The sequence below is a fragment of the Echinops telfairi genome, unplaced genomic scaffold, assembly GCF_000313985.2.
Source record: "Echinops telfairi isolate 266 unplaced genomic scaffold, ASM31398v2 ScPeMD7_7469;HRSCAF=8507_0, whole genome shotgun sequence".
Lineage (NCBI taxonomy): Eukaryota > Metazoa > Chordata > Mammalia > Afrosoricida > Tenrecidae > Echinops > Echinops telfairi.
In genome coordinates, this window is record NW_022111372.1 from 32203147 (window position 1) to 32214940 (window position 11794).

Below are 11794 nucleotides of genomic sequence, written 5' to 3' on the forward strand. Positions count from 1 at the left end.
AGTATTAAGATTGTGAAAATATCAATACTACCCAAAGCAATCTATAGATGCAATGTAGCCCTTATCCCAATTCTAGTATCATTCATTAAAGAGTTGGAAAAAACAATCATGAATTTTATATGGAAAAGAGAGACTCCAGATAAATAAAACACTACTTGCAAGAGCACTTTTTTCTAGTAACCTGGCATTCTGTGACGCTCATCTTCCAAACACAACCACTGAAGACAAAATGGGTGCATAAGCAAATGTGAAGAAAGTTGATGGTGCCTGGCTATCAAAAGATACAGTGTCTGTATCGTAAAGGCTTGAAGTTAAACAAGCAGCCAACTAGCTCAGAAGCAACAAAGCCCACATGGAAGAAGCACACCAGCCTGTGTGATCACGAGGTGTCCACAGGATCAGGTATTACGCATCAGAAGAACCAGAACAAACAACCATATTGATGGGAACGAGGGGAGTCAGATTGGAGACCCAAAGCCCATCTGTAGACAATTGAACATCCCATTACCTAAGGGACACAAGGAAGGGATGAGCCAGCCAGGGTGCAGTATAGCACCGATGAAACATATACCATTCCTCTAATTCTTTAACATTCCTCTAGTTCCCCCCACTATCATGACCCCAGCTCTACCTTACAAATCCGGCTAAACCAGAGCATGTACACTGGTACAGATAAGAACTCTAGACACACAGAATCCAGGACAGATAACCCCCTCAGGAACAATAATAGGAGTAGCGATGCCATGAGGGTAGGAGAAAGGTGGGGGGAGTAGGAGGGGATTAATGGCAATGATCAACAGATTAACACCCCACCCCACCCCCCAGGGTGATGAACAACAGAAACATGGGTGAAGGGAGACAGCAGACAGTTTAAGATGTGAAAATAATGATAATTTATAATTTATCAAGGGTTCATGAGGGTGGGAGGTTGGGGGGGGGGGAAATGAGGAGCTGATACCAAGGGCTCTAGTAGAAAGAAAATGTTTTGAAAATGATGATGGCAACATATATACAAATGGATGTATGGATTGTTATAAGCTGTAAGATCCTCCAATAAAATGATTTTTTTAAATGAGCATAGGATATGAACAGCCATTTCACTGAAAAAGACACTCAGGTGGTGAACAAACGTATCTGAAGAAATATTAGCCATTTGCGTGTTGAAAATCAAAGGAACAATGAGATACCACCTCACCCTAGCATTAGTTAGCAAAGGTAAAGCAGACAAACACAAAACAACAATGCACGCAAGGATGCAGAGAACCTGGAACTCTCCTCTGGTGAGGCTGTGTAACAGTGTACCTGTGGAAAGCTGTATGACACTTTTCCCAAAAAGTGGGGATAGAAACACCATATGATGCAGCCGTCCCTCCACCTGGTACATATACTAGCGAAATAGAAGCCATGACATGAGTAGACATATGCACACACACGTTTGTTGCAGCACAATTCACAGTAGCCAAACGATGGAAACCACCCAAACGTCCAGCAATGGAAGAATGGATAAATAAGTCCAATCTGCATTTTACCCCACTTTCTGAGCCAGACACATAGGAAACAAAGGTGAGAGTAACAAAGGCTAACAGTCATATTAAATAATTCACTGCATTGCACCATTGAATCATTGCTCTTGTTTGATTTCTTGTTTTACTCACCACGTGAGTATGTGACTTTTGTTTATTACTTTAAATTATTTTATTGGGGTCTTGTACAGCTCTTATCACACTCCTGTGTGGTATTTGACGTTTGATATACATTTTTGAGTGTCATTTCTGCTGGTAGCTGAGAGTTGAACCAAAAAAAAAAAAAAATCCTCTAAAAGAAATCCAAACTCACTGTAATGGAGTCAATTCTGACTCCTGTGTTACAACGTAGAACTGCTCCTGGGATTTTCTGGACTGTGGACACCTGAGCGTTAGCCCAATGAGACCCAATTGGGAGTTCCTAAGGCATCAGGCATCAGTGGGCTGCTAGGCCCCTCTGCATTTTGCTTGGTTTTGTCGTGGGGTTTTGTAGTTTTAATTTAGAATATCTAGAACATAGAATAGATGAACATGCTTTTGTTGTTTCTTTTGCGAAGCTAAAATCAGGCAATTTTATTGAAATTATTTACATAAACTGGCATTAGATAGATTCATGGTAGGATAATTCAAATGTGGTATAAGGATTACTGAGAATGTATGATTTTAGTATGTTTTTTTTTTTTTTTAGTTTCCTTATCTGTAAGGATAGAAACAAACGAGTAGCTTGTGATTTTAAGCCAAAGCACAGAGTGTTTGTTAATGGGTAACCAGGCAAGCTTATCCTTCTCAGTTCCAGGAGAAGAAAGATAAATTCTTCCACTGTGCTGTCCCCACTTGAAGCACAGAAAGCAGCAACGGAGCAAAAGAAAGCCGAAGGAAGACGACGTGATGGTTTTAAACTGATACTGGGTACCTGCATCCCTCTCCTGTCTTTGTGGTGGGAGGCGGGAGCGGAAGCAACCCTCTGCCTCCTCTCCTGTCAGCACTCTCAAAAAGAAAACTGGTTTTCTCCTTGCCAAAAACATGTGGCTGAGTATTTTGGCAAATTTTGTGTCTGTACGAGTATTTGTGTCATTTTAAGCCACAAATTTGTAGTTGTCAGAGGTGCTAAGAAAGAAAAACAGACTCCGTGAGAGTTTGGTTCAACGCTTTCATCCGTGCTGGGTCAGAACTGAATCATACTGAAATTTCCTGACCTTCATATTTCCTTTCACTGTCTTGGTAGAATTCAATCTTCAACAGTTAGTAATTTTTTTTCTTTTAAGTACTGCCCAGATGAAGCAACAGGAGGGAGTAGAAACATTCAAACCGAGTTGTTTCAGAAGGGCAACACCGCTCACCACAGCTGCACACTTAAGAACATTCTCCAGTGGTTTTTTGGTAAAATGTTCACCTCACAGGGGTTGGGCGACACCCCCGTGGGCGGCGTGGAGGAGTATGCGCTGGTTACAGAGTGAGTGGGAATGCGTGCAGCTCTCTGCAGCCTAGACAGCAGAGGCTGGGGCGGGGCGGTCCGGAAGGGAGGGGACCACCATCGTGAGGTGCTTTCTCCCTCTAAACTGATAGCAGGAGCTGGGAGTCTGGTTGTACGATGGCCTGATTCAGCTAAAAAGGAAGCCAGTGGAGGAGGGGCACACTCTTTCTCGAGTTTTGGTCCCCCACCTTAAGAACCTTGATTCTCTCGTGCTTTGTGGAAAACTTGTTTCACATTTTATAGACCTAAAGTTCTAAAGCCGTTGGTTTGTGGACAGCTACAGTCTACAGCATGAGCCCTCATATCAACTGGAGTCTTGCTATTTGACTTCAGCTACTTCCCCCACACGCGCTGCCCACTAAGCCAACAAAATGTCTGTGTTTAAACAAGCCCAGGGAAAGGCGGTTTGCCCCCAGGCAGAATGTAGTCGAAAACAGATGAACTGGTCTGCAGGAAAGTGCTCACACCCAGGATGATGGAACGCACACAAAGAGTCTACCCAGGTACCTTCTGAATGATTTGCCCATGGCTAATCCTGTAACCTTTTAAAATCTGCAGCTGCACATATTCTAATCATATTCCTATCCCCTCTCCCATCCCTGTGGTCCCGCCAGACAGAGATGAAGTGACCTGCCCTAAACGAGACCTTCGGATGGTTTCCTGGGTTCGCTATCATAAATCCAGAACACCAGAACTGCTCTTCGGGAATTTCACAGCCTCTGTCCTGGGTACACGCAGATGCTTTCCTTCTTCTGGATGATCGTCTTTGTCCTGTTTAAGGCTCGATAAAATGGTTTCTGTACAATAATATTGAATCTGGGTTTGTTTGGGTGTTTTTAACCCTAATGTAATGTGTTTTCGTGAAATTTGTGGAACCGAGTTTCATGCTTCCCTTTGATTAGGTTCTAGCTCTCAAAGGCCAGCCCTGCAGAGGAAGCAGTGAAGCATCTTTTGTTTTTACCCAATTGTACACTGTATTTGAGCTTACCTTGGGAGCACTAGGTTTGCATTAGGAATGGAAAAAGGCTATTAGTAACCTACCATATGCCTGGTGAGAGTAAGGAGGACGATAAGTATTTGCTGATGAAGATCAGGGACTGTGGTTTCAGTATGGATTGCAACTCAATGTAAAGAAAACTCAAATCCTCACAAATGAACAAATAGATAATATCATGATAAAAGGAGAGAAGATTGGAGTTGTCAAGAATTTCATTTGGTGTGAATCAAATAAATGCTGTGTTAGTCTGGGTAGACTAGAGAAATAAATTCATAGACACTCATATGTGTATACGAAAGAGCTTTATATGAAGAGTAAATGTACATTAAGAAAACATCCCAGCCCAGTCCAGATCAAATCCGCAAGTCCGATATTAGACCATATGTCTAGTACCAGTCTGTAAATTCCTTTTCAGACTCACACAACACATGCAATGATGTAGAGTGCAGGAAGATCACAGGCCAGTGGGTAGAAAGTCTTGTGGATGCCGTGGCAGTGGAAGGATCTTAGTGCTGGTGTGGGCCTCCATGTGACTCCTCCAGCTCCAGGGCTCTGGTTGCCATCAGCATAGCTCCATGTGGCTTGTCAACAAGAATGTCTCCCAAGGAGTGAGTGTCCTGCCCCTCCAACAAGCTATTTATCTCCTTAGGGGTTCACAATGAAGTCATCAAGCTGTTACCTGATTGACGCACTAAACTCTGCCCCTTCACTCTTAAGTCTCAAATTGACAACAGGTGTGTAACCGCCACAATGCTCATGGGAGCAGCAGCCAAGAAATCAAACATTGGGCAAATCTGTGGCAGAAGACCACTTTAAAGTGTTGAAGAGCAAAGAGATCATTTTGAGGAAGCGGGTGCACCTGGCTCAAGCCGTGGTATCTTCAGTTGCCTTATATGCATGTGAAAGTGAGACTGAATCAGGCAGACAGAAGAACTGATGCATTTGAATTGTGGTGCTGGTGAAACATATTGAAAGTACCATGGATTGCTGGAAGAACCCGCAAATCTGTCTTAGAGAAACTATAGACAGACTAGTCTTTAGAAGGAAGGATGGTGAAATTTGCCCTCACATACTTCAGGCATGTTATCCGGAGAGATCTGTTCCTGGAGAAGGATATGCTTGGGAGAGTAGGACAGCAGAAAAGAGGAAGGCCTTAAAGCGGCTGGATTGACAGGGTGGCTGCAAGGAGGAGCTCAAGCTCACAACACTGATGAGGATGCTGCAGAACCGGGCGTGTGGTGTTCTGTGGAGCACAGGGTCACCGGGAGTCAGAGTTGACTCGAGGGCACCTAACAACAGCAACAGTTTTGAGAAGTCCACAGTTGTTAGCGAGAACTCTAACGCTATTTTCGAGTCTCCCCATAGACTCAGCTTTCATTGAGCCTTTCAATATTCTTTCTGCATATTGACCAGCTATGTGAAAAGCTTTTCCATCAGGCAGAAGGTGTTTGGAAGTGCATTACTGTTAGGTTTCTGGAATGCTCTCCCCAGTTCCTGCTTCTCAACGTGGAAAGAATTCACGTGGCAGAGCACTTTTGTAACCCAAGTAATTTTTATGAGAGAAAAGGAAATTTCGGGTAATACAGCCCCAAACAGTAGATGGTATCCCTGGACAGTGTGCAAGACCGGCTGGGAGACCTCTGGAGAGTTTGAGTTCGAAAATGGCTGCTTCAGGGGAGTGTGAAAAACCAAGTGGTGGCTTTTTCATAATTACATGAATTACATAAAATTAATTACATCATTACATGAATAACAATGAGAACCAGGAAGATGAACGTGTTCAAGAATTGATTGTGGTGATGATGGCACAACTCTTCTTGCTGATTGAATTATTGAATTATGCGACATGTGTATGACGTGCCAATAAGACTGTACCTTTTTATATAAAAAAAAAGCCTGTCGATGTCCTATTGAACCTTGGGGGAAGGGTTTCTTGGAGTCAAATCAAATAATAGCTTAGTTTAGTGATAGTGTTTTGCTTTAGGCATTGGGTTGTTTGAGAAATTATTATTATTCAGCAAGCATTGGGAAGCAGGGCTCCAGGGTTGGACTAGAGGCTAGTTTATGATGGATGGCATGTCCTTTGTGACTGTTCCGTACCCTGCCCTGTGATTTGCTGTGTGAAGGAGCTAAAAAGAACCAGGTATTTGACATAAGGTGAAGCTCCTGCCAAACTCCTTTTTTCCCTTTTTTGTTTACTGCTTATGCTGAGGCGCCTTTCAAACTCAGATAGCCACCATCCCTCAGGTAGCCTCCTTTATTTCTTCCCCTTCCCCTTATAGAGAGGGTAAAATAATTAGCCTGCTGTTAATGAAAATAGACATGTAGCATAATTTAAGATTAAGTTTATTAAAAATCAAAAATGTAACAGTCTCATCCCTAGCAGTAAACATTCCTTTTAAACTTAATCAGTAAGGATGTTGTAACTCAGGAAGGAGGCAAACAAGGCCATTCAGATAAGAAATCCATTTAGATAAGCAACAGAGCCTCAGTAGGTGGTGGTCTGACAGCCCCTGGGGCAATGTAGTCATAAATTGATGGTTGGTAAGCCCCGAGGACATGTACATTGTTTCCTCCTGAAGCCTGCTTCTGTCACTTTGTTTGGGGTCCTCTGATTAATGATCTCCTGGGGCCACTGTAAAACCTGTTTTTTTTGGTCACATAGTTTAAGGTATATAAAGTGCTTGATTTTCACTGGCTCTTCGGAGCAGTTTGGTGGTAGCAAACCCCACTGTTTCCTTCTGTCTAGCTCTTGCAGAAATAAGAATTTCTTGAATCAACCTGGTCTCTACCTTTACCTGAAACAATGACAGGCAATCCCAGACATTTTGTTTCCCACCCAGCAACCCTCTCACAAAATGTTCCCAGGAAGATCATTCAATCGGGCTGGCCTTCGAACTATCTATTGAATAAGCTGTTAAATGGCTCAAACATTATGGTTAGCAAAATAATGTTTAAGGGGTCTTACTATTCTCCTGTGTCTGTGTAGACACATGAGTTAATATTTAAAAAATGGCTGCTTCTGCTAAGCAAGCACTTCTCTTAGGTAGCCGGATAGGGGGTTGCTCCTCTCCATGCCTAGGGGCCCCCTACAGGAAGTTGGAAGCCCATGAAGGCTACAGGGCATGCAAATTCAGGCCTTTGAGGCAGGAAGCCAGTACACCTGGGAGGACCCCTATCTAGGCTAGGTGGGCTTAATTCACCAGTGGGGTCAATCAGTACCATTCACCACGCCTCCCAGCGGAGGGCTCTGAAAAGTCAGAATCGGGAGCCCACCCCTCTCTTTGCCAGCTGCTCCTCCGCAGACTGTGCTACTGGGCCTCCGTGTTTCTCTCTCTCTGGCTTGTGTTCAGTTTACTGTAACGCCTGAAATGGCTTCTATCCTTCATAAAAACCCACTTGGATCACAAACTAGGCTTTGGCTTGAATTCTTTCTCATGCGACGCCAAGGACCAAGGCATTTCTCACCCAGAAAAACTAACAGAACCTGTCACGACTCTAGGGGCAGTTGTGCAAACAGAACAAGGCAATACTGCATTGTTTAATATCAAGAGAGGGGAATCGCACTACTTTTGTCCTTTTGGTAGCGTAGATCTGCAGGGGACCTGTCCAGTGCATCCTGACTTCACTGCTCAATAAACCTGTAGTGCTGCCCCCTCCTAAATAAAATGTAAGAAAGAAAGGTGTATGTCAAGGTTATATGTGCTCATTATACTTATTCAATCTGTATGCTAAGCAAATAACCAGAGAAGTTGGATTATATGGAGGGGAATGAGGGATCAGGATCGGAGGCAGGCTTATTAACAACCAGTGGTATTCAAATGACACAACCTTGCTTTCTCAAAGTGAGGAGGACTTGAAGCACTTGTCGAAGAAGAGCAAGGATCACAGCCTTTGTATGGATTACAGTTTAATGCAAAGAAAACACAAATCCTCACAACTGGGCCAATAGGTAACATCATGATACATGGAGAAAAGATATCCACAATCAATGCTCATGGAAGCAGCAGTTAAGAGATCACATGACACATTGCACAAGGTCTATCTGCTTCACCAGACCTTATGAGAGTGTTGAAAGGCAAGGATGTTACTTTGAGGACTAAGGTGTGCCTGATCCAAACTATGGTATTTTCCATTGCCTCATATATATGTGAAAGTTGAACACTGAATAAGGAAGACTGAAGAAATATGAATGCATTTGAATTGTGGTGCTGGTGGAAAGAACATTGAAAGTATCAAGGACTTCCAAAAGAATAAACAAATGTGTCTTGGAAGTACAATCAGAACGTTCCTTAGAGGCAAGGATGGGAGATTTTGTTCCATGTACTTTGGACCTGTTATCAGGAGAGACTAGTTCCTGGAGAGGAACATCATGCTTGGTTAAATAGAGGGGCAGCAAAGAAGAGGGAGACCCTCGGCGAGATGGATTGCCACAGTTGCTGCAACAAAGAATTCACTCATAGAAATAATTGTGAAGGTGGCACAATGTCTCGTTATGTTGTAGGTAGCATCAATATGGGTCAGAATCCACTTGATGGCACCTAACACCCACAACATAATTAGCCCAGGGTTGTGAATTAATTGTACACAATTTGACCTCATGATGGTTTCCGTCATCCAGATGATTTGTCTTTGTCAAATCATTTGCTTATGGCCTTATAAAAGGGTCTCTATAAAATGTGTTGTACTTTGGAGTCTCCCCCCCTAGACTAAGTACTGATGTGGCATCCAAAGGTGACTTCACAGAAGAATCTCCCCTGCACCCACCTGTAGTCCTAGGACCTCCAGACATTTCAATTGAAGAAGTCAATTATTTTTTTAATCACCCGTTAATGGTTTTGTTATGATCTGCTTTTTGAACAGCTATTTTGGGTGAGAAAGAAAAAAACAAAACAAACCCCCCTCCCCCCGAAAATCACTACCACCAACAAAATACTGGTAGATTTTGACATACGCGGATAAGAGAAACTCTCTTGAAAGAAAATTAAAATAGATTTAATATAAATTTGGTTTCACAGTTTTGTTTTGCTTGATCTTTGCTTTTACAATAAAGAATGCGTAATCTTGGTTCTTTAGAGCTTATACCTTGGAGCAGAAAGAGTTATGTGAAATATACAAAACCTTAAAGACACAGGACATGGAAAAAAAGCTAAATTTTAGGCTTGGCAAGTAGCATGAAAGTTAGCAAGCTTTTGAGAAAACAATAAGGAACATTCTTAAATATTCATGAGATTTCTTAGGAGAGTTTAAGATGCCCAGGAGTCTGGTGTATAGTCCAGGCTTCTGGGGAGGTTATTTCATTTAACACAGGTTTGTGGTTTTGAAAATTATTTCGATGTATCATATTGAATACTTTTTAAATGTGAATGTAAGGCCTTTTACATTGACCATTGCTTACCAAAAGTGTTTCTTCTTACAGGCACCTAGTCCTATTGGAAAACCTGATAGTTTTCCAGTTATGGAAAGAATTAAGATTAAATTTGTTTAGGTATAAATAAATAGATCTAAGAATAAAGAGCCCTGGTGTAGTAGTGCTTACACTGGGCTGCTAACTGCAACATCAACAGTTCGAAACCACCAGCTTCTCTGAGGGAGAAAGGACTTTCTACTCCCCTAAAGAGTTCGTCTGGGAAGCTCACAGGGGGAGTTCTACCCTGTCCTACAGGGTCATTATGAGTTGGCATCAACCCGATGGCAGTGAGTTTTGCGTGGCTCTAGAGAAGTAAATGTTAGCAAAGGCTTAGAGACTCTTAGAGTCTGGAAAGTACGGAGCTATGCTACGGAAGCCCAGGGCCCAGAGAAGGTTGCAGTGCACGAGCAGTTCCCTACGTCCGGTAAAACGTCTCCACCGCCCCGGGGGGCGGCGCTAGTGCGCAGGCGCAACGTCACGCAGCTTTGGCGCCCCCGGGCCCCATTGCGCAGGCGCGGTGGCGGCCGCCCTCGTGGTCCCCATGGAGCTACCGTAGCTGGGCCGGCGCGGCTGCGAGCGTCCGGGATGAGCGCCGCCGAGGCCGACAGCTGGGCGTGGCTGCTGGTGCTCAGCTTCGTATTTGGGTGCAATGTCCTCAGGATCCTCCTCCCCTCCTTTTCCTCCTTCGTAAGTGGTTCCCTGCTTTCCCAGGGACCTGTGGGGATCAGTCCCCGAAGAGGCTGGTGTAGAGAATAGGGTGGGTCACCGTCTGGTCACCCAGGAGCCAGATTCGACTCGCAGAGGCGTCTTGGTGGCTTTGCATTGTTATAAGAGTTTAAAAATTAGCGGCTAACGTCTGAAAACGGAAACGCTTTCCTCCCAAATCTTCTGGAATCCCTTGGGAAGGGCGGTGAGAGAAATGACCTGGCAACATTTGTCCCATTTCCACATGGTTGCAATCTTGCGGCCTCCAGCGGCCGCGTTCCTCAGACCCGGCGTTCCAACTGCCCTGGTGGGCACCCGCGCTCAACTCTCTTAATCCCTGGCCGCTGGGATGACTCGCGGTTCAAGGTCTGGTGCTTAGCACAGTCCCGCGTCCCTAGTTTCCCAGAGGCAGGGCCAGCTGGGTGGGGAGACAGATGTCGTCGTGGAGAGAGAGAATCCCCGTGTGGTTTCCTGGATGGGAGGGCGCCCCAAGCACCGTTTGCGGTATGATGCCAGGCAGCGAGTTCCTTGTCTCGTCTCCAGTTGTCATGGTTTCTGTGGGCGATGGATATTGTCACCCTATCTCCCTTATCTTTGCAGAGGAGAAGTCTGGCTCATTGTAGGTAGTTGCTGTAAGTCATCTAGCTGAGAGTGTTGGAGTGCAGGTGTGATTTTGGATTTTGGATTGTTTTGGATCTACTCCATTGCTTACTGGAGCATGGAATGGGATTTGGTGGCCAATTGGATGGGGTGGGTGCCCCGGGAAAGGGTTTCCTCTGGGACCCCAGCGGGAGTAAGAGAGTGTTTGATTCAAAGATTGGGTGCATGAGTTCTGGCATGTAGTTTGGGAAGCAGATTTCTTTTCTGAGAATATAAATGTGTGTATGTGGCAGGAATATGTTAGCCACGGCCGGACTTGTGTTTTTTTGCATAGAATTCATTGTTTTGTGCTCAGCTCTACTCTAAGTCCATATTACCAGTGTCCTGAGGCACAGGCATTCACCACCCCCCCCCTTTTGAAATGTTTAAGATGTTCGGTGGTGTCATCTTCCAGGCCTTTACTTAGCAATATGTTAAAAGGTCCTCCCTGCTTAAGTTGTTGGCCAAGTTAGAAAGGATATAACATGATCGTGGAAAAATGGAGCTAAAGGAAAATAGAATTTTCTCCATGAACCCTTTGAAGCTACCTCTTATAAAGATTTTGGCACCGTACATCCCTGTAACTCGTGTCCAAAACAGTGAGAAGGAATAGAGCTCTATTCTGCCTACGTCCTGGGTTTGTGTAAGAGGATGCAGGGTAAATGTAGCTTCTTCACAACTGTTACCGGCTGCTTTGTCACAGGCTTTGATGTGAGGAAGAAGGTAGTAAAGACTCCTGAGGGAGAATTCCTAGAAAGAGTTTGATTCACACTATAATGCTCTCAGATGTGGGGGCATGCCACATCAGATTATTAACTGCATTCGTTTCCCGGGGTGGCCACTACAGCACCACAAACTGGGTGGCTCAACCCAGCAAAAATGTATTCATTCCCAGTTTGAGGTCAGCAGTCCAAAATCTGTGTATTAAAGCCAATGCTCCCTCAGAAGGCTCAGCAGGAAACCCGGACAGCTGCTGGTTGTGCCATGCACGCCTTGTAGATAAATTGCTCCAGTCTGGCCCTGTCTTTACATTACCATTCCCCCCC

At 44.3% G+C, this 11794-nt stretch overlaps 1 protein-coding gene and 1 long non-coding RNA gene across 4 annotated transcripts in view; both read left to right on the forward strand.

Moving 5' to 3' along the window:
• Positions 1 to 2376: 2376 nt before the first annotated feature.
• Positions 2377 to 3805, forward strand: LOC123521023. Its single transcript, XR_006679521.1, has 3 exons — positions 2377 to 2432; positions 3388 to 3500; positions 3612 to 3805. It is a non-coding gene; the product is annotated as an uncharacterized LOC123521023 (long non-coding RNA).
• Positions 3806 to 9980: 6175 nt separating this feature from the next.
• GET1 (guided entry of tail-anchored proteins factor 1) overlaps positions 9981 to 11794 on the forward strand; it is a 12313-nt gene continuing 10499 nt past the window's right edge. The window contains exon 1 of one of the 3 annotated variants that reach the window (XM_004696922.2): positions 9981 to 10091. In XM_004696922.2, the coding sequence (XP_004696979.1) occupies positions 9990 to 10091 (102 nt within the window). In that variant the 5' untranslated portion in view covers positions 9981 to 9989. Of the gene's footprint in view, positions 10092 to 10143; positions 10162 to 10239; positions 10315 to 11794 lie in introns of those variants that run through there. The other 2 variants (XM_045284613.1, XM_045284612.1) reach the window with 2 other exon arrangements.